Raw genomic sequence first — 24,168 nt, 5'->3', positions numbered from 1 at the left:
GCAATTTCAGCATTTATTAGGCTAAAGTTCAATCCAATATTACACCATGTAATTGTACTCGGAATTAGATCATAATGGGCTCGGAAAATATAATGGCATCTGCATCTACACTTGCTCAAACGACACAAACCCAGACGATGATTTTACGTACCTGATTCAGATATTTCGAACGACACACCACTTTACACATCTTTCTATTTAAAATTGGTTGTTAAAAAATTAGAATAACATCACTGTATAAACCGATCAGTTGTAATCATCATTGTGATGAGCGATGTGAATAATGGCAATACGAATCTTCTGAAATGCAAATTGGACAATTTTACTACTGTTTCAGTGACATAGGTTATTGTTTCAAATTGAATAACCTTACTAAATTGAATAACACAATTAATCATAGATTATCTCAAGTGTCTAGCTCTACTTTTGGTGTTCACTTTCAATTCTAATTTATTAATAGTATGTATATATGTAACTGATAGGAGTGCGTGTGTGTGTGTGTGTTTATTTGTGTGTGTAACTGTTAAGGATATATCGGCGGCGAAAGTGCAAAACCTTGTAACTCATCAAAATCAAACTTTTCAGGAGAGCAATAAAACCGTTCTGCTTTTACCACAAGAAATGCAAAACGAGGTTTTAAAAAGTGTCATCTATAGATCATCTGCAAAATCATTTTAAAACGTATTTGCAAACTTGCAACATAGGGTAGATTTTACTCTCTTAACCTCCTCATTCCTCAGGAATTGCAAACCCAAATAATAGTGTTAATTTATGTTGGAAAGTTGAAGGAAGCTACATACTGAGTATCATATGGTTGCCTGCGAGACAGGATTAAAGGCTGTCTCGTGTCAGAAAGGGTCTTGAAAGTGATGTTAGGCATCAGAAAGTATATCTGTTTCTATTGGAAGAGTTCTGTCTCGTCTCTATCTCGTTACAAGAATTATTTCTTATCTTTTCTCGTGGCAAACCCTAGAGCCACTCCCAACGTTTTCTTAGCATCGGCGTTTATGTCCTCAAAGCTGTTGTTATGGCAAGGGATGGCTTTCAGTGCCCAAAACAGTCTCTTCAAAGTGTAATGCTGGCTGTGTATGTGATACTCGTCTGTCCCACAAGATAGGAAATTAGCTCTTTTGCGCTGGGATTATTTTGAGGCAGGGCCTTTTCTGTTGGTGGATGAGTATGTTGATATCGGAAAATGTTTGTATATATTTTTCATAAACCTTATCCTTCCCATACGCACAAGAGACACAATTTTGTCTCCTTGTTACTCTTTTAGCATAATCTTGTCTCATTTTTTTTTTTCCTTTCTAAGTAAACAACTCTCAAAGAAGTCAATGCAGCGACGAAGCCGAGCTGCAAACATATTACCTAGGTAGTAATGATATTCTCAAGTAGAACCATCTATATCCTGATTTCACACAATTCTACTTTATGGAAAACATTTTTACCATTTTTATTACTATCTGGTAAAATATTTAATAATGTTTGTAAAATGGTGCTAGGATGAAATGGTCGTTGAGTTGATTCATGTTTACACTTATGCACGAACTATTTATAACTTGTTTCCAGTTTCTTGAGTCAAAGCTCTGGTTAGGTTTCAGGTTACTATCATTTATGAAGATCTCTCAATGTTCCAATTTAGTAAAGAAACATAATATCTTGCCGACAGCTACGTAAGGAAGTAAATAATGAATGTAGATACTACGATTGAGGAAACAGTAGAAGTGCATACAGCCACAAGAAAATCAAACATGAAACTGTAAAAAAGATTTCTAGAAAAAGGATGAACTTGTAGAAGTAGACCAACCTATGGAAGACAAGCAGAAGCATTACATGGCTGCAGATAGATTCAATGTCATCCGTAAGGGCCTTACTTTTGGTTGGAAGAGGAACGCAAGATTATTCCTTATGATCTTGCGCCAGGCAATCTTGACGCGGAGAAACCAATCAATTTTTTGGGAAGGAATTTCTAACCAATTGATATTTCACGAGAAAAACCCGATATATCCTTAATACTAAAGAACTTGTAGTATATACTTTAACAAATGATATGCTAGTGATCAGATGAAATGACAAGGAAATTGAAGGAAATTCTAGCAAATCCCTTTTGACAAAAATTAAGCCCGTAATAGTGCGATATAAATTGGTTATCACTGTATTGGCTATTTAAATACTGATGCGAAGCGCTAAACGGGGCTAGATAATTGAGAGCTCGCCTATATAAAGCAAGTACAAAAAAATTCAGAGAAAAATAAAGAAGAGTTGTTTTAAATTAAGCCTAAAATTGTCAATTAGACAATAGCATTTCTAATATATCTATCTATCTATCTATCTATCTATATCTATATATATATATATATATATATATATATATATATATATATATATATATATATATATATATATATATATATATATAAAGAGAGAAATGAAACACCATTTCAAAAATTCAGCTCAAGAATTCTTCAAGCAATACGCAAACAAACTGAACGTATGCATTCATTAAATTGTAAATTCTTATAAACACACTTGTTCATGTTTAATAATTGTCATACAACACTAGTTACGAGAAACTTCTAACATTTAGCATTTTGAAAAATGAACAAAATACGTATAATTAAATACTGATGATTGTAAAATGCAAACCTAAAAAATCACACACTGTCTTTTGGTTTTGAAAGGTAAAAAGGAAAGTAAACAGACAGTGAGAGCAACATATGGTAACGATGGAGAAAAAGATGCTTTTTCAAGACAATTACAGATTTTAGGCTAATTAACTTTGCTAATAATTAGTTTACCAATTGCATAAAAAAGATTTTTTCCATTGATTTTAATAAATTTTCATTTTAAGTATGCACTGTATTTAATTAACGTTTATTAGGTTAAAGTTTAGTCTGAAATTAGTCTGTGGCAGTTTTGTTCAATGAATTTTCCCCAAATTCTTGTTCAAAAACCACTTAATGTTTATACATACATATATATTTATTTATTTTAAGAAAATTCACTAAGGTACCAATTCAACTTTGATGGTTAATAACTTGAGAACTACAGATATGTACAGGAAACTATTTCACATAAATACCACAAGTTAATGCCTACCAGCACGTCAAGTTTGGTCTTAATCGCATGTGTTCAGTAAACCCCGTACTACATAAACTGTCGTTATGGTTGATTTCTAAAAACAGAAAAATCAAATAAAGGATGAAATAGTGTTGCAGACCTCTTGATTCCGTGGACACACTATAAAAAAAAAAAAATCGTTTAAAAGTATAAAAGAATCTGAAATACTCTACAATATTAAAAACTAGATTATACTAGTGGTTCTTTAAAAATATATATTCAAAAAATCAATTTCCTTTCACTGATTCGTCTTGTTTACCGTGTGTCATCTACAAGATAAAGATCAACATATTAATTATCTAAGTTAAGAACAATAGAATATTAATCACAGATTGTCATTGATTGCCAAATAGATAACAAATTAGTAAAATGCATTGTTATATACGTCAGTTAAATTTAAATCAAAGGTCGCATAATCTTCACAAGTATCTTTTAACCAAGTATAAATAAAGTGTCTTCTGAATGATCCTAACACATTTCATTTGTAGTTTCGAAGAAACACATTAGCAAGTAAGTTTTTGATTCTTTTCGTAAGAAAATTATCAAATCAAAATAGATCAAACTGTGTATAACAATAGGAAGTTTTCTTAATAATCTGCTTCCAAGCAATTTCATTCATATATATTGCTTATTTGGGCAATTTAAACGTGCCTGTCATAACCAAAGTTCCGCCAGGAGTCGAGCCTGAGGCTGTGAAATTCCATTTGAAAAGACAAATAGTTACAGTTTGTCTGTCCACCGATTTCAAGCTTCGGGTTATTTATTACAGTCGTATTCAAATATGAAATATTACATTTCTAATGTATAATTTTATAGTAATGCTTTCAAAACACTTTCAAATGATCTAAATGTTTCACATTCTTGTCCACAAAATCAGTAAAAGTGGGTAAAATAAATAAATTCATAATGTTTAAGTCATCATAGACACGAGGCAGAATTGAAGCTTCCATTACAAGAGAGAGCTATATGCCTTTGCTTCCTCACGTAAAGAAGTAACTGTGAGCTGTAGATGTACAAAGTGGAAAACGGCCAGATTTAAACAGTTCAGACAGTAACAGCGTGTTGTTCAGGAGCTGTCTGAAAACGTTCCCATTTACAAGGAACACCTCATTAATAGTAACTTCTCTGATTTGATGTTATTGTTAAATGACGATTGATTTAGCCAAATTCAGTATTAAAAGTTTGCCTTTCTTTCGCTAACACATTCCAAGTAAGTCATTAGAGAAATAAAATGAAAAAAAAAAATGTTATTTGATACAAATCAATAAGATCTGAGATCAACATTATATACACACCGTACAAAAATTTTGTACCAATTATTATACAGTTAAATATTGGACAGAAATTATGATACTTTTCTAAACGAGGTTAATTGTTTAATGATTTGATTGTTCTGTCCTTTTTCACAGTGAATCTTTGGAGATTTGTAGCGACCTTGGCAGCTGTTTTAGTCACGATTTCAGTGGCAGGTGCAGACGGTAAGTATTCATTTACGGTAGCACAGTTATGCACTAATACAAACTATTAAATATTCCTGATCAATTTGATTTTTAAAAATAAAAAACATTCATGTCACCCTCTGAAGTAGATAAGGACAATATGGGATACTCTTACGGTGATAGTACCTTAGTAAGACATAGAAAGATATAAAGCGAATGCTTATTACTTAGAATATTTTTTAAAATGCTTCATATGCTCCGCTAAAATAAACTTATATGAGGCAAATTCTTATTACTTATTAGAATCTTTTTTTTTAATGCTTCATATGCTCCACTGAAACAAACTTGCATGAAACAACACTTATCTCCGATAAGAGTATTTTGTTTATATAAAACGTAATTGAGAATTTGGAGGCACTGTCAGGGAACATTTTTAAGAACCTATTTTATGTATTACATATCTTGAATTTCCTTAGGATTAGAAATAATTCCCAAATACTTTACTCAGAAAGTATGCTCTTCTTAACCACTTCCTTATTGAAACGCAACATTTCACAGTCAATTAAAAAACTACTCAAAAATTAAGTAAGTAGTCATGTAAATGTTCATAAAGTTCACTGTATATTAGTATTTAATTAGAAATTACGTTTATTAATCCTGATTACCTTTAAGAAAGAAATAGTCTTACTGAATCTTTCAAGTCTACTTCAAAGTATAACAGTCCCTAGCAAATCCTTCAATTGGAAATCTGATAGGAAAATCAAGTATATTCGAGCCCTCTAGTTGCCTGAATGTTCCCAAATGTTAGCAAATCCATACTTTCTAATAGTCTAAAAAGATTGTAGCTTATTTATTAGGTTTTAACACGCGAGTATTTAAGGATATTTCAAATATAGTGACTTCTTAGTTAAAGATCAGTGATTGGATTTAGTGGGTGTTTATACTATTTGTAAATATTGAATGTTGGTATTTATACGACATAATATTTATTTCTTTTTCAGTGCCAAATTGCGAATTGGCCTTAACATATGGCTATGGGTATGAAGATTTCTTCCCTATTGTTACGCCTCCAACGGGAATCTCGCTACTCGTCCGAGTGAGGACAATTGCTTACGCAAAAATATTGTTGGGACAGAACAACTCTACAGTGGGTCCTAATATCTTAATTACCCTTGGAGATAACAGTAACACCGGATCCACCATCACTGACGGCAATGGAAATGTATTAATTCATGTCGATAGTTGTGGAGAGTTGTCTGATGCAGAATATCGAGGATATTACATCACATACATCGGTGGTCGGGTTGAAGTGCGCAGAGACTATGAAACTGTCCCATTCATGAGTGCTGTCTATGACATTACGGTCAACTCAGCAGGATTTGCTTCAAATTACCAAGCGGATTGGCTGTACTATAATCCTCCAAATGCTTCTCGTAAGTTTAAAAAAAAAATGTTGTTTCTACTTTTGTTGTTGATCTTAAACCTAAATTGCTGTTTGACCGTCATTCAGTAAACTGCGAGTATAACTTTACACAAAATCATTACCATATCCTTAAGGAATAGAATTTATTTTCTTGTTATCTTGTAATGTAATGTTCAGTGTTGATCTTATTGCAAAAGTTTGAGGCTGTGCCTAACGTGTTAATTTTTGTATGTTTTATATTCATCTTTTAACTCTTACGAATTCAATTTGCTACCTATACTTTTCGACTACTGAAAACAAAAGTGCCGGTCATACCGATAATTTTCTCTCAGTCTCTCTGCAATTTGCTTCAAAATATAGCTAAATTGTTCATATAGCAAAACGAAACTCGCAAAAACCATAGCACAGTTATTTGAAAAAAAATGGAGGTTTACCTTCACAGAGGTTCACTTCCAACACTGGAAAATTTTATGTAGAGAATATCATTCAGAGCTACAAAAATTAATAGATGCAACACATGATAGAAAAATTGGTGAAATATCTTGTAAAATGCAAAAGTATCTATTTATCTTACCTACGAATGTGATATGGTCTAGAATTCTTTAAAAGATATCTAGAGGACAACGGTTCGCCCTTAATTATTCGTCGTGCGCAGTTTAGGGTCAAGTCTCTTTGAAACACAAACTTCAACAGCACCAGAAGTTTCCATGTTATTTTGTTCAGCTCGCTGTGATCTAACGACTGACGTGATCTATAGACTGATATGTCTTATATTAGGAACATATTTTAAACAGAAACAATTTTAAGCTATATCTCATTAAACAAATTATGTACTGTCGTATTGCCATAATGAAGAGCTTAATGACGGTATATTTTAAAATATTAGTTTCAACTCAATAAGTAGTATCATTCTCATATATGATCAGATTTTAGGTTTACAAATTGTTTTTCCTTGATTTTCTCAAAAGCTACGCATGAGCTTTCATATTCATGCATATCATTTTATTCAATATCTATTAATTGGTATGTTTCATCTTCGAACAGTTTATTTTCCGTTAAACGTTACCCTAGTAGCAGAGACAACTAGCAAACCGCTTGCTGTAAACTTGAATTGCAAACTTACATCCAGCTTGATTGGAAAGCGTGCAAGCATGCCGCAAACTGGTTTCCAGTAACGAAGTTACATAGAGGCAACCTTGAATTCAGTTTTCCATCCAAGCTTGACGCAAGCGTTTTACGCTGGCGGCAAGTCAATATTCAATAAACAGCCAGTGATGCTATGACGCTCTGTGAAGGGTCTAAAGCATCGCTTGCAAGTACAACAAAAGGCAGATTGTATGAAAGCACGCGTTGAAAGTGCAAGAGTAGAAAGCTAAAAGCCAATCACGCGCCAACTGGCCGAAAGCTTTCTTGCTACTTGGGTAATTACATCGTAGAATAAACTACTTTTATTTCTTTTTCAAATGACTTGCCACGCTAAATTTTCTTATATTTACTTATTTTGCAGCTCTTGCGTTCGTCACAAATATCACCCTCTCCGCCTACTACACACTCATTCCCAGTGGCGGCGGTGGTGGTGGTGGCGTAGGTACCGATGTAAGTTTTGGAGTGAGAGCATCATCTGACATCATTGTATTATTCTCCCATGTGATAGCACCTCTAAAAACCGACCCTGTATACGAAGTATTGATTGGTGCGACAAATGACAACACAGAACTTGGTTACACAACTATTCGAAGATTACAGGAAGGCGCTGATCTCGCTACCGAGCAAACTCCAAACCTTCTCGATAACTCAGAATTTAGATGTTTTAGAGTTACGGTCGAGGTAGATGCATCTAACTACGCTACAATATCAGTTTACAAGGATGGAGATGGCGTGGCTGGACCACCATTCGTCCCGGAGCTTATTTTCCAATATCGTGATCCAAAAGGTTCTATTCCTGTCGCTTACTATTCCGTTTCAAGCAATTTCGATGAAGATGCCGTGTGGCACTTCCCTTGTGGATGCGTAGGAGGATTTCATTAATAGTTGTAAGTATTAGTTATTATTTACTTACAACCTAAATCTTTATTCTGTATAAAATATATTTCTGGTTTCTGTTCATTTTCTCGCATAGTGAAAGTATTTAAGATAAACCCTAATTGTTTCACACACAAAAAAGTTCAACTTGTAAAAGTGGCCAAACTGTCGAGCAATTACTTATATTGTAATAGGTCCATAGATATGCAATCAAGTTACAAAAGCAGCCAACCTAACAAGTTGCGGACCTTAATGCATATTTTTCTTTTATTATTATAAGCTACAAATAAGGGGAAAGGTTAAAATTAATTCTTTATGCAGTGTAATAAACACAGTTAAGAAACAGCGTCAGAAGTTTGAAATTGAAAGCATTGCATTTTTAAATTATTGTTATACAATTAAAGTTATTATCTATTGAAATTAATAATATTACTTCCAACTTAAAGTAAAAATTTGAAAGTAAAATAATAATACATTGTTTACGTTAATATTTGGTCTAAAATATATCAAGAAATTAGAATGTACTTACTGTATATGCTCAAAAGAATATTGCAAATAGGAAAATTCTAAATAAATCGATCAAACAATTGACAGAACGAATCCACTGAAACTTATTCATAGATTTATAAGAACAATTAGATATACGTTTCGGTATATTTAAAGAACAAAAATGCAGTATAGCGAAGAACAAGTATTATTTCCTTGTAAATGTGATTATATTGTGCCATGTAAAAGTTTTTATTTTGTATCCTAATTTCTTTCTTTTCTTTTCTTTTTTTTTCAGAACCACCGCAACCATTAGAACCAACAAAGGCTTTACAAAATTCCCAAATTAAACGGATCGGCTGAATCAAGGGATACCTTTGCAACAAAAGAGAAACGTAAAAAAATCTTGAAGCTAATAGCGTATTAATTTCAACCTGGTACAACGAAGATTCACAGAAGAAACTAAATATTATTTATTTCTGCAATATTTATATCTGGAAAAACACAAACAATGTTATTTATTATTTATCTTATATTGTAAATTATTTGTTTCCTTCTGGGATAAAATAAAACAGTATAATTCAATAATTTTAGTTTCATTTTGTTCATACCAGATATTTTTCTCTGAAAGAACGACAGAACTATAGTCGTTCCAACATTACAAAATTTTACTACAGAGGAACTGTTACATTTTCAGCTATAGAGTAAGAGGCAAAACATAGGTGAGGAACAAACTCATATGGTGGTTGTTACAATGTCAATGCACCTCCACATATGCGCCCTTTGTGGTACCCACTATGTCTAAGCATTATTTGGTTTCACGTTGTATATTTTGCTACATTTCTGAGGTTAAACTAGCAACAGCGTCACTATTACACTAGCAGTCTCTGAATATGTTCGAAATGTACGAAAGACTTTATGAACAAGGTCTATTATAATTCAACGCATGAAAAACAAAATTTAAAGCCTATCATGTGAACAAATATTAAGAAAAAACAATGTTTCATTTTTAAAAATTATTATTATTATTATTATTATTATTTATTTATTTATTTATTTATTTATTTTTATTTTTATTTTATTTATTTATTTATTTTATTTTTTTTTTTTTTTGCACATTAAGATGACTATACCTACTTATATCACGAAATAATAACTGCATTTTAGCTTTTCAATTTCAATCAATAAAAATACGTCCAAATCTGTCCATAGAGCTTTGCGTAATTTTGTCACATTCCTCGCTCTTGTCTTGACCTCTTCATATGAGAAAATATTGGAGTAATTACAACACCATTATGTCCTCATCTAAAATAGCAGACAAATGTCCTTTCTTCGTCCAAGTGTGGTGCAATCTATGATCACTAATTTTATATATATATATATATATATATATATATATATATATATATATATATATATATATATAGGGAAAAATAAATTTAGGAATTTCCTTGCATGAGTCCTTTAAATGGTTCCATATGGGACCAAATTAACCCATGAGAAAAATTGAATAATTTTAAATGGTGCCTCAAGCAACCTAAAGTTTTGTATCCGATTACAATACATAGTATATGAAAAAATCTGGAAGAAACCTTTGTAATTTAGAAACGGCTTAAGGAAATTGTTTGTTCGCTAGTGGTCTACTATGCCACGCTTAATTGCATGCATGGAGAGCATACCCGCGACCGTTCGGTCTATTTAATGGACGTGTACCGCTAAAAGTGTCGCACCCCGCCCGTAGTTCCTCAATACGCTATGTATTCTCGTGCACGAGGTGCACCGTCAGAATTTGTTCCCTAATTCTGACTTGCCTAAGCGATGTAACCCCCATTCTCTGAGGGAGTGGGATACGCCCACTGCGCGCCAGACCGAAGTCCTGAGTGCCTACCAGTTAACCTACTGATTGAGGCAGACTGTTAGCGAGTCAGTTCTACCATGCTCTGCAGGCATGGCGCCCGAGCGTTTCAAAGCAAGCTCACCTTCCCCATACGCTCACCGTTACCCAAATTCCTGGGATTAGCTCCCGCATGGTACCGAATCCCACGGTATGACCACAGCCCGGCAGAGTCCAACTCAAATCCGGGGCCCCAGGCAATGCCCGAGGGGGCTTGTTCAATCCCGGCCCTGCCTACCTATATCGTTCAACTGGCATCCGCCTTGTCGTGTAGAGGTACCACGCACACGTCGAGATACTCCCATATCTCATCCCGGACCCAATGGTACGTGTTGAGTTACCATTTGAGTTTGGTGACGGCCCATATCCCACAGAGTTTCCTCCCTTTAGCAGGATCAGAACCGTTACCCAGATTCCTGGGATTGGCCCCTCCCCACCTCTGTTTGGTTCCCCCACAGGCAGGAATCCGACACTCCCCCCGGTAGGGTCGTCCAAGCAATACGGGACTTCCTCTAATTACGGTAGAGGTACACCGTACATTGCCAGAGCCAATGACTGATGCAGACCGTTTGCTCAAGGCAAACATTGTCATTTGGGAGCCGTGTCTCCCCTGGTAGGCCCGCCCAAACAATACGGGACTACCTATCTTTTACGTGTTTAGGTACCATGTACACGTTGTAGCTAAGCTACTTGTCCGAAACCCAATGGTACGTGTAGGCCACCATTAGAAGGGACACCCACACCCTTCCTCGGTAGGGCCGTTCAAGCAATACGGAACTACCTCTTATTACGGTAGAGGTACACCGTACATTACCAAACCCAATGGCTGATGTAGACTGTCTACCTCTAAAGACAATGGCCATTTAGGAGCGGCGGCTCCCCTGGTAGGGTCGTGTGCTCCTGCACCCAGTGAATGTGTAAGCCTGGGACGAAGGAGCGATCCACTTCTTCAGAACTCCTGAGGTACGAGATGCGTTAGGATACTAAGTATCTCATCCCGGACCCAAGAGAACGCACAACACTCTCTTTGAAGACAACCTAGATCATCCTCCAGGTAGGGCACTGGATCCGCCCACACTCTTGGACACACCAGCTACCCACTCTTTCATACGTGTTGGGGCACCACGTAGCCTTATCTCCCGGACCCAAGGGCACGGCCTAGTTGCCCATTTCGGAGGATACCCGCGGGCTCACCTCCGCCGGTAGGTACGGCAGTCGAGATTATCTACTCACTGAGGACGTGATGAGGTCACACGCACTCTCCCAGATCCAAAGGCACGAGTTAGTCGCCCATTTCGGAGGATAGCCAAAGCCTCACCTCCGCCGGTAGGTTGTTATCCTGATTTGCACCAACAACTAAATAATCGTTGCCAGCTTTTAGCACAGGATAGACAAGAGTTAAGCGTGTTTCCACACTGCTCCCGAAACCCTATCTCCCCCTGTGGGTTACCGAGCCACCACAAGGCATGTGACCAGGTCATACACAGAGGGTCCCTCCCCCTTTCTCAGCACGGGCTTGGGACCGGCCACGGCGGGGTTGGCTTAAGGAAATGGGAAGATATATATTGGATAATGAAACTAGAAAAAGAGAACAATCTACTCTTGTATAGCATTATCATGGCGGCCATCTTGAAGTCCGCTATCTTGAATTCAGGTAAAAGTTTTCAGAAAAGGAAGAGGGTCATGTGACATATCGTTTTGAGGTACCGTTTCACCAGAAGCACAAATCTAGCATTATATTCAATTTACCTATAATCATGTAAGAGTTAACACGTGTGAAAAACGAAATGCTTCGATGTAATGTTATTTTATTGTAGTTATGGATAACAGATTTGTAGGAACTTTGGAAGTTTTCTTACATAAACTGAAAGCAAGTGCTAGAGAAAGCTAAATCTTTGTTTCGCTATATGAACTACAAATAAGTTGATGCTTCTGCCGTCACTGTTAAAATTTATCAGTGACCTTGTATCTACCAAGAACAGCAATCAGTCTTGAAGTACTAAAATTAGTTTTTCCCCTTTTACATCTCTTAGAGGGTCTGGGCACACACGCATCCATTTACAAATTTTCTCTAACGTTCTCATCTCGGTTTTCCTCTTCTTTATTTGAAGTGCTTACCTCCATGTCTTTTGGTGTATAAAGTTCAAACAAATCATTTTCAGAAGTGAATTTTCTTTTGCGTTTCTCTTTCTTTTGAAGCCGTACATATCCCTTTTGTTCTTTTCGCGCCAAACTCATGTGTTTACCAAGTATATTACCAGGGCGTCCCTTCTGTCTTTGAGACAAAAGAAACTATCTTTGTTGATTTCAATAATACCTAGAGCATTAGCGTGTGCTATATCAAATAAACCAGACAAGATCTTTAAGAAGGCTTCTTTGTGCCCTTGCACTTCATTCGACCTTTTATTGTTCTTCTGTAGTGCTCACCATTTCTCATACAATACAATCACTTTGTCAACACTGTGTTGGGTATCCTTTACCAGAATCCTCGTCTTTTACCAAAATACCTGTTTCTTTAACAGCTAATCATGCACTTTCTCTCACCGTCAGATTTACCGTTCTCAAGTTGTAGAAAAAGACGTTTAACACTTGCTTGTTTGATGGCAATTTACTTCCCAGATTCTGTTCATTGGCACTACCAACTAAATAAATTCCTTTTCGACACATGGTTGTATCCGCAGTTTACATTTTTCCATTAAAACTCGCTAGAAAACTGAAATATTCAACTGTTAACCCTGACATGTGAACTAAAATAACCTTTTTTTAAACAAGACTTTCATTCCCATCCGAGGATGGGTGGGCCGTAGAAGGCAATACCTTTTCTGTGGCCAGAGTTCAACCTTTCACATGTCATTCATTCCCATAAAAGATGGGCGGGCCGCAGAAGGTTATGCCTTCTCTGTGGCCAGAGATATATAAAGACTATGGATGAGAAGAACGGCAGAAAGTTGCAGGCTGTTATGGAATAGTGTAAAATAGAAGTTGTAGCTTACAAATACTCAAATTGATATAAAATATTTTGATGAGCTTCAATTTAATATTAAAAATCGAATGTCACGCAGCAAAAATACTGCAAGCAAACAAAACATTTTGCCTACAAAATTATAATTAAAATATTTTCTATATTTATGCATTTACACTTTAAACACTAGAAAAGAACTTACAAAGTATAAACACAGTATTTGATACTGCCATATATTGACCAACTAAGAAACCAAATTAAGTAGGAAGTAATTACATTGTATTGACTATGACAGAAATAAATATGTTAGTCCAATAATTAGATGCATTAGTACAATTATCATCGTTATGGTATTTACTAAGTTTAATATATGATTAAATAATAGTACCAGAAGCACAAATCTGGCACTATTTGAAGGATACGTTTAGTAGTGTAAGAATTATTACCTGTGATACGACCTGTGAAAAGGAGAAATCTTTTCACAAGTAATAATTCTTACACGATTAAATCTATCTTTAAAATAGTGCCATATTTGTGCTTCTGGTGAAACGCTACCTCAAAATGATATGTCACATGACCCTCTTCCTATTTAAAGATTTTATCCTGAATCCAAGATGGCGGACTTCAAGATGGTCGCCATGCCAGTACTATACAAAATTAGGTGTGTCTCTTCCTCTAGTCACATTATCCAGGGTATCTTCGCATTCCCTTAAGGCGTTTCTAAGTTATAAGAGTTTATTCCAGATTTTTCCCGTATACAATGTATTGTAATCGGATTCAAAACTTTAGGTCGCTTAAGGCACCATTTCATATTATTCAATGGAGCTAATTTTTCTCCTGGCTTAATTTAGTTCCACATGGAACCATTTGAGGGGGCTCGTCCAAAGAAATTCGGAAATCAAAAATTAAGGACCACACTAATATATATATATAAATGGCCGGATCCAGGATTCTCTGAGTGGGGGCACCAATAACTACCAGCGCATTTGAATTAAATTTCAGTTTTTTTAAATGTCTTTAGATATCTGTGACGTGAATGAGGAATTCGTTTGGAAATGCTGTGTTTGCTCTCGATGAATTATTTTCCTTCAGAAAATTAACTTAAACTATTGATATTGCAAAACTCACTGTTAGCTTCTCACTTTAGGTAGTGTATATTTGCAACGAAGGGGGTGGTGCACGTGCACCTTTGCACCCCCTAAATACGGCCCTGTAGATAATTTCGTATTACAATACGCACACTCGTGAAATGTATTATATGTGGCCGTAAACACGCATTAGTGAAATAGCAGCTCGCTGTCATGAAATGACGTTTCCATATTATAATTTAGAATGTCCAATCGTGATAACGGATAAACTAAAAGAGACAGAGAAACGAAACTTTGCACGAAGCAACTAGAGAAAGGAAGACACCTGTCGTGTATTGACAAACATCACCGGATGAACAGTGTTGTCAACCCAAGAGAAAGTTATGTTTTGTAAATCAAATGACCTAAATTTGATATTAACATTGAAAACAACAATGAAAATAAAGATAAAAGAGATGGTAAACGAAGATCAGAGTTGCAAACTTTAAGAAATAACGTGAAACATGTGTTAAATGCAAATGCCTTTAGCGCATACAGGGGGTGAGATACTAATGTTTTGTACAGCTTAAATTAAATACTGGGAAGAACTGTCTACGTTGATTCCAAGTTTAAAAGGGTTCGTTGAATAATGTTGCCATCAACAGAAGAGAGAAGTTGGAAAAAGGTACAATAACTCGGAAAAAGTTACTAGTGCAATAGCTTAAAACCTATAATGCAAGGTGGTAGAGCATGAGGAGCAATACTGTGGTAATGTGAGATCTATAAGTCACGTACTGACTGAGACATTTGGTATCTTTTTAAAACTGAGAAGTGTGATTTGTAAGAGATGGCAACGCTGCGTACGCCAAAGGCATTTGCATTCAACACATGTTTCACCTTTTATGTTTACCATCTATTTTGTCTTTATTTTCATTGTAGCTTCCAATGATGATATCCAATTTAGGTCATTCGATTTACAGAAACATAGCTTTCTCTTGGATTGGCAACACTGTTCATCCGGTAATATTCATCAATACAAGGGCAGATGTCATCCTTTCCCTAGTTGCTTCGTGCAAAGTTTCGTATCTCTGTCTCTTTTGGTTTCTCCTTTATCACGGTTGCACATTCTAAATTAAATTATAATACGGAAACGTCATTTCAAGACTTTGTCGTCAAATCGGCAGGGGTTGCGTTCTCGTAGGGAGCTGCTATTTCACTAATGCATGTTTACGGCCAGATAGAATACATTTCGCGGGTGTGTCTATCACAATACGAAATTACCTTATATAAAGAACTATATATATATATATATATATATATATATATATATATATATATATATATATATATATATATATATATCAGTAGCGTAGCATGATATTCCGAAAGGGGGATGCCAAAGTTAGTCATTTCTGCGATATAGTACTACTGCAAGCAGCAATACATAGCTATTCCGAATGAAAATATAGGGTTATACAAAATTTAGGAGGAAGCCCCCCTAATTGGAGGTCTAGTGGGGCATAGAGAAGCGAATGCGTGGATTACGTTAGAATTTAATAACCAATTGTCTCAGCTCCTTCTTGCCACTACCATTGTGACGAGAAAACTAGGCTCCACTTTTGTCTGAACATTGTCCAGTATTGTTCCCTTCATTTCTTTCTTGTTGGCGGCTTTTTTCTCCACATACCACACGTCAATCTCGTTCTCCCCCCCCAAAAAAAAATCGCCCCTAGAAATTTGTCATCTTGGGTCCGGAACTCAGACGCCCGTTCGTGAATATAGGCCTGAGTGTATATATCATTTGAAGATGTAAATGTAAAGCACTTAAACCAACTCTGGGGGCCTGTTTCTGTATCCAGATACTGAAGTCAAGGGCGCAAATCTGTCTTCAACGTTCGTGGGATGGGTAAGACTGTTCCCATAATCCTTTCCTTTTTTTAACGATGTTCAAAATATTTATGAAGTTGAAAAAAATGCTGTGGAAGATTAGGGGAGCAGAGTTGTCTATAACATCGGCAGGAAGGCACATTTTAAGGCTTATTGTGGGGGGAGGGGAGAAGAGACTCATATTACAGTAGATGAATCAGATTTCTGAGGTAAACCTGTTGTACTCGTATATTATATACCAAATGATGTAGATGAAATAGTGGTACATATCATTATTACAACTCAGTGCCGTGAGCACATTCTGAAATTTAAATATATACATAATAATAATTGTCATGTTTCTACTTACGCATCCACAATGATTCACATTAAAATTTTAGGACATTTGTTTTATAACAATACGAATAATGACTTCCCCAAAACTATGAAAGAAAATCAATCAGGCCTATATTTGGCGCACAATACTCTTATCTGAGCAAAATTATGATTACCATAATAGCATTATAGGAATTGTTACAGGAATTAAACAAATAGTTGAAAATAGGCTACTAATAATTAATGACAATGAAATATTAAAGAATACGATTCTTTTTTAAAAATGAAACAAGTCAAAGGGCATCAGTTTCCTTTGTGGCAGTTGGATAGAAATCATCATCATCACAATCTCAAATCGGATTATTAGGGGGGGGGATGGACAAGATTGTAGGGGACATGTTCCCATTATGTCCCCGAGATTTGTGTCAGTGACTGAAGGGCTCTGGCACAATCTTTGCGAGTGACGGCTCTCTTGTCCTACCAGATCGGTGACCGTAATTCTACAGAATGCTTTAAATTTATGCCTGTGTCTGTGAGCTCCTTTACGATGAAGATTACAATTACGATGCATTTAGTTACGATTAAGGCATAACTATTTTAATACTATTATTTACATAACCGGCATGCTTCAAAAATGCGTTGAACTAACCATTTCCGTTTTGTTCTATATCCTTTATATTAGGGCTCGTACGTTCTGTTCAGAAACTATAGCTTAGTTCAAAATACAGTAAAACCTGTCTTCAACGGACCCTTTATTAAACGGAAAACTATCTTAAACGGAAATATTTCACGGTCCCATGAATTTTGGAGAAAAAACTTAAGCGGAAACTGTGTTACGCGGACAACGGAAAGAAAAATAAACATTTAACGGAAAATTCTGAGTCCCGGACTACAACGTTTAGAAGATGTTTAGACATTTTGTGAGACATATAGGAATACATTATACTGTCTGCGATAAAATGTTCGTTCTTTTGTTAAATATTTGTGGACAGTGTAGACCTTCCCCGAACACTACTCATATTCACCCCCACAAATTGTCCTTAATCCTCGCAACTTAATCAAGAATCATACGGAATGTCGGAAAGAAGAAAACGAGATACAAGAAGAAGAGAAATACGATACCGAGTTCGAAGAAAAGTGTAGAATAAATACATATCAAGATGCTTTCAGAAGTTTAAAGGAACTGCAAAAATTTGCATTACGGAAAAATAATTCTGATTCACTTAGTATAATTTCTGAGGCTAAAGTGTATGCGGAAAGTCAAGCAGCCAAGCAGCAATGTACACAGAAAACCCTGCTTGGCTATTAGAAAAATAAAGAAAACGTGTGCATAGTATAGGTATTCATTTTAATTTTTTTGTGTATTTATTCGTAGAAGAAAGAAGCACTGTAATCGAACAATGTACGTACAGCAATATATTTTCTCAGTATGCCCCTTTATAAGCATGTATTAAAAAAACAGGAAAGGTCTACCTCCACTAAGCGGAAACCTGACTTTAACGGAAATTTTTGCAAGTCCCGCTCGATTCCGCTAAAGACAGGTTTCACTGTATATACAGTTGGAAATACTTGAATATGCCAGCGTATATCTAAAGCTAATGTAGGGTTGCAAGGGATGAAGAGGAGTGAGAAGGGAAGTATTGCGCATGCGCATTCAACAGAAAGCAGACGAAAACCCCGATGCTTTCAGTAGGCCTGGAAGCCCGAGGAAAATAGCATACGACAGGAGGAAAGACAGAAAATGTGCATCTGAGCGACGCGCATGCGTAGGCTCCTCTTGTCAAAGTAAGTCGAGAGAGCGCGCCAGAAGATTGCAGTGGAAATAATTGTGATAATTACAGGCAAACAATTTAAATATAATGAAATACGTACTTTTTCTTATTAACAGGGGATGCCGGGCATACCGGCGTTCTCTTACGCTACGCCGCTGATATATATATATATATATATATATATATATATATATATATATATATATATATAAGAGCGGATTAAAGCCACCCCCCTTGAGTACACCAATATGCAGTACTAGAATTTCTACATGTATTCATAAAACTCACACTGACCCAAGCATTGAATATATTTAAAACAGTTACGTAATAGTTTCGGCACTGTATCTTTGTCTTAATCAATAACGTGTCTGATGCTTTGATCATGTAAGTTTTATTAATACGTGTACGAAAAATTTTACTTCTTTTCAGCTTAAAAAATACAATTTAAGAAACAAATTGTCTGACGATAAGACATTGTCTGTGATTTATCTCCAATGAACATATGTGGATAGTTTCCTCCCAAGTACACTCGAAATGTAATGAATACCTGAAATATTTCAGAAATGCTTGCTTAAAAATCGAAGAATGAAATTTTTTGTCATATATTTCTCTTGAAATAAAGAAAACTCATTTCGACTTCCTACTAAGTAACCCTATACTTATTTCCATGCATATATCAACCACTGAAACGTTTTATTAGGGATTTTGTTACGTCTAGTGTACTTGGGAGTATGCAACAACGTGCATCAAAATCACTATAAAAACGCTTGTTTGCGTGGTTAAGTTGTATATGAAAATAATAAGCATCATGTTGCATTGATAGGAAGTGGAAGTCTTTTTTATCTTAAAGAGTATGAATGGCTGAAAAATATGATTTTTCGATTTTTAAGCATGCCTTTCTAAAATATTTCAAACAACGACAAACCTAGGACATTTTGAGAAATACATATCGATTCATAGGGCATTTGATATTTAACCATATTGATATATCTAGATATTTGCTATTTACCCGTATCGATATATCTGGGCATCCTACCAATACATCTGGAATCCGATATTGGCCCATATGGGCTATCCCACCAAAAATGTTTACCATCCCATCCCGGGTTTATCTGTGAAACGATATGAGAACATATCGGAGCTTTCCAATTTCCCAATATTGGCCCACATATATGTGCTACTAGAGATCCATTGTTCCTGATAGCATATCCGAATACCGTCGGATAAACACACAGGTATGAGCACGTCGACCATCATGTAAGAACAAAATATTATCGGAATGATCTTATGAGTTTGCCTCACCGAACTTCACAAAAGACCAGGGACCACAAAGCCAAGTGCTTTCCTAAGTAATCAGAAAAAATGTTCAAAAAACAAACAATTGTGGGCATTTATTCTTACGTACAATGAGAAATGACCGAATATTTTTTAATGGAGTTTTCAACAATGATGGATGTCCATGATAGATTTGCCAATATAGCAAGTCACAGTGCTTGATGTTACCCTCTGTTTATGTGTTCTGGGTTGGCTCTTTGTAGCTTTTGCCTGTCTCACAGAACAATTCTTTAAACGCTTGCCCTTACGCAAAATATCCTAGCATTTTTACAGTAGCAAAAAAAAAAAAAAAAAAAAAGACATTTTGCTCGCCAATTCCCTGTGGCAGGTGGAAATAAAAAGGAATGGAATAGAAAAGCTGTGCAAACACGCGATGTACACGAGCAATGTGGGAGGAATTTCTTCTGCTTCTTACAGAAGAAGAACTGACACATATTGTTTCAAGGGCGAAAGGACTCCACAGCGGATTTTTCAAAGAATTATTTGCTTTGATATTTATATACAAATTATTATTAAGGAAAAATACAATACTTTCTTAATGTATTTTACAACTTTGGAATTTAATAATATCTAATGTATGTTTATTATTGTTATTATTATTATTTGCAAGCATTCCGAGAATGAATTAATACTCCTGTATTACATTTTATATCGAATTACTTCTTAAGTGTTACTGAGAAAGGAAGTATGCGAAGCTACAGACAAATATGTGTTGCTCTTGTAATTCAAATAAATAAATATAAAATACTAATAATTACAGAATGAATAATTAGAATGAAATATATTATTTCACAATGAAAAAGGAAGAAAGAAAATGATTTCTTCCTTCGTGTTTGACGGAACTGTGTAATGTGAGGCATCTGGGGTCAATATCTGAAAGCATCAAGTTTCGTAATATATTTTTCACAAGTCGTAAAATATCATGAAATAGAAATTCTAGGATAATAAAAAAAAAGTCATTTCTATATAGTAATACTCATACTTCTAATTTATCGTGATACAATATTTAATTTTAACAAAATACACTAATATTATAAGACTAGTAGTTTTGAGAAAGAGGCCTCTGGTTGTACAGTAGTGTTTGTTGTGTAATCCACCATATGACAACAACTGAACAGGTTACACCAACAACATACTCGAGAGCTTACCAAACTTTATACAAATGGTATTAAAACAATGAAAAATCTTAACCAATTGTTGCAGTCGCCTGCCTACGCTCTTTAGAGCCTTTTTATGCATTGCAACTTTTGCCATAGATTGTGCAACAAAAGTAGTAGCATTTTCAACTCAATGCGGATTCACTGTTCCTTTCATGCTTGTTGTTGCTGCAGAATTACAGACGGCCTTTTTTAAAAACACGCCGCACTGTTCTAGAAATTGTACTTAATATCAAACTTTATCCGGAGGAAGGGAGCTCTATAACGTGGGAAAGTGAATTTATACCTGTACCGCTGCTATGTTCTCGTATTGCACACTACCAGTTGCATCATTTCGGCAACCGCTACTAGAGTAAGGCCTCGCTAAGAAGAGCTCTGACAACTCTCACGTGCGATCAAGCGCGGTTGCCACATTTAGCTTCTGTAACAATGCAATATAACAAGGGGTACATTTTGTGGGAAAAGAATCACCTAATGTATGTATTACAACAAAAATATTATTTAACATTATGCCTGACGAAGGTATTAGTCAAAAGAAACAAACAAAGTAGTATTGCGTTAAGATAGTTTACTAAATCGTAAAGAAAACAATCGTTACTTCTAAACACATAGGCCCTTATGCAGAGTCGTTTTGACGTATGTTTAGCGTCATACTAAATGCTTGACTACTGCATGGAAACTTATGTTAGTCGAACTCTTTAGTATGAGCTTCTTCGTGGCTAAGCGGTTAGCGTACGCCTTTGGCATGGGAGTCCCCGGTTCAATTTCCGGCGGGGGCTCATGTGGTTAGGATTCCACGTTAATCAGTAGGCCCATTTTTCATATAGCCTCGCTGCTGAAAGAGACGTTAAACTCAAAATCAACTCAACTCTTTAGTATGACACTAAACACGCGTCAGAACGACTCTGCGTAAGATCCATAATGATATATCTTTTTTTAAAAAAAAAAAAAATTGAAAACTGCTTACGTTAGAGAATGGCTTCCAATTGTGGACAATTTAATTTCGTTCACTGTAGAAATCCTCCGCTTTTTTCCTAGGGTTGATAAAGTTTCCGTTGGTTCAGCGAGGTCTTTCGAGCACTTCTCTTTTGTGATTCTTTTCACAGTTGTAGAACTAATGTATAAAGCTGAATCTACTCGTTCAATCACTTTATTCAATGGCAATAAAGACCGTCGTTACGTTCTTTTTCGAAATATTCCCTAAGATTAAATACAAATTCCCGTGCCTAACTTGTCAAGGGCACCCCCCTTTCCGCACTTCTTACGCACTTCAGGCATTGTGTTTATAAACACAAACACACACACATACACATACTAAATTTATATTTTAAGTCTATGTGAATAATACGAATACAAACTATGTTCCACTGATGAATGAAAATAACAACGATTACACCACAATATTCGCACCAATGCACTGAGATGATAGCACAAAAAATCAAAACAACCTAACAACACAAAAACTTTCAAAGTAATGAGTAGGTATAAATGCAACAACACTGTTCTGTTACCATGGAAACAACCTAGTGTTTCCAAATGTATTTTTGTGGTCTAAACCTATCCTCACCCTTCACATATTGGTGAAAAAATGTCTTCTACGAAAAGACAAACATAGTTGGATCATGTTCGTTACTTTCCAACTACTCAATTTCTAAATTAGTCCTTATGAAAAGCTCATTATAACGGTCTCTGTAATATATAGACTATGTACTTTCTTTCTGATGTTAACAAATTTCCTACAAAGACCTTTAGAAATTCTACTAATTTCAGCCTGACATTCCAAATCACGGTTCATTGACCTTGAACTTTAGAAGAGCCGTACAGACTCACTACCCTCTTCGCTTTCAATTCCACGAAAACCTACTCCCTGCGGCGACAGGGAGGTGGACCGGTTGTTGTTTCATGTAACCCTACTTCTATTTACGTACCGGTAGCAAACTTGTCAAAAGGACAGAGTTGTGTCAATAAGTGAAAAAAAAAAAAAAACATTCATTATTGTGGCAATAACGTTAGGCCTAGCATAACTACGTTGTGCTGGAATGTTGGAGTAAAGTGAATTAGAATTATTATTTTAAAAATCTCGTTTGTAAATAATTCAACTTATAATCTGATTCACTCAGTGAGAAAGTAATTCGATTCCTTCATCGTTCTGTCAAGTGGTCGCTTTGATTCTTCTTGCTATGACAGTCCGCAACACTGTCGTAAACTTACACGATGTTAGATCTGTCAGAGCTCAGGTTATGGTGGCCTTAGAATAGTTAGCTTTCGTAATGGTTACGAATTCCTCCATTTGATAGCACTTGACTCAATTGGTAGGGTGAGTGAGTCACAGCAGCTTGCAAGATGAAGAGACTGATTCACAAAACAAAGTTCACAAAGAAGAAATATAAAGTCAGGCGATAGCAGTGTTTCTTCTAGGCAGAATTTCAGGAGGCTTTTGCTGCCCCGAAGCAAAGAGAAATTAAATTGTTTCTAGTGCTGTCGAAATCGTTTTTTGAAAAAACCGAAAACCGGTTTTTGAAAAAGTGAAATTTCATAAAACCGAAATGTCGGTTTTGAAAACCGCATTTGCGGTTTCGGTTTTGAAACCGCTTTTGAAGGTTTCGGTTTTGAAACCCGCATTTACGGTTTCGGTTTCCAAAACCGCAATGAAAACCGCTTTTGCGGTTTCGGTTTTGAAAACCGCAAATGTCACAAAAATTCGACAGCACTAATATCAAGTAACGACGGGAAAACAGCAAGAATCTTTTCCCACTTCGGCTCACAGCTGCCAGATTGAGGGAAATTTCCCTCGGCGTAGGAAAAAAAATGCTCAAAATTTGCAGAGGGAAAAGAAGGTATATTTTCTTAAAATGTCTTAAAGTGTAAGGAAATTATTGTTGATTTACAATTGGCAGAATAAAAAAAATGAGTTGCAATTTCTCACAAAGAGGCACGGCTATCGTTTATTGGGAAGTAAAAAGATACAGAATAAAACATGATCGGTGTTTCCTTCACGTATAAACTATTGTAGGTGCCTGGGACTTGCGATAAGAAACCAGTCAACACATGCAAAACCACGACATTCACATTTATTGGAGCGGCAAGAAATCAATAATAAAATTGTGTATTGCGATTGAGATTTTCTTTCTTTCTTTTCTTTTCTTTTTTTTCTTTTTTTAAGAAAGGGAGGTGGTGCTTTTATGTTAAAAAAAGAAAGAGTGGCAGTACTATTTTTAAAAACAAGGGGTAATAATAATATAAAAGATCTCAGTTTAAGTGGATGAGATTTCAAATTGAATTTCATGAG

The 24,168-nt window shown here is 35.6% G+C and overlaps 1 protein-coding gene across 1 annotated transcript; it reads left to right on the top strand.

Annotated features, from left to right (window-relative positions):
* The first annotated feature begins 3,570 nt into the window (after positions 1-3,570).
* LOC145693058 (uncharacterized) lies at positions 3,571-9,078 on the top strand. The gene is made up of 5 exons (XM_081768729.1): positions 3,571-3,630; positions 4,530-4,598; positions 5,561-5,992; positions 7,490-8,015; positions 8,789-9,078. Coding segments are annotated over exons 1-4 (1,023 nt in total). The 5' UTR covers positions 3,571-3,629; the 3' UTR covers positions 8,011-8,015; positions 8,789-9,078.
* Positions 9,079-24,168: the final 15,090 nt, after the last annotated feature.

This window comes from Thermobia domestica, chromosome 8 (assembly GCF_964235325.1).
Source record: "Thermobia domestica chromosome 8, izTheDome1.hap1.1, whole genome shotgun sequence".
Lineage (NCBI taxonomy): Eukaryota > Metazoa > Arthropoda > Insecta > Zygentoma > Lepismatidae > Thermobia > Thermobia domestica.
The sequence above is the reverse complement of the archived record's forward strand: the minus strand, read 5'-3'. Positions and strand labels throughout refer to the sequence as shown.

Excerpts from the sequence above, each read along its gene's own strand:
- LOC145693058 (XM_081768729.1), top strand. Across the intron at positions 4,599-5,560 it reads TTCAGTGGCAGGTGCAGACG|TGCCAAATTGCGAATTGGCC; the intron begins GTAAGTATTCAT and ends TTTCTTTTTCAG. Across the intron at positions 5,993-7,489 it reads TAATCCTCCAAATGCTTCTC|CTCTTGCGTTCGTCACAAAT; the intron begins GTAAGTTTAAAA and ends CTTATTTTGCAG.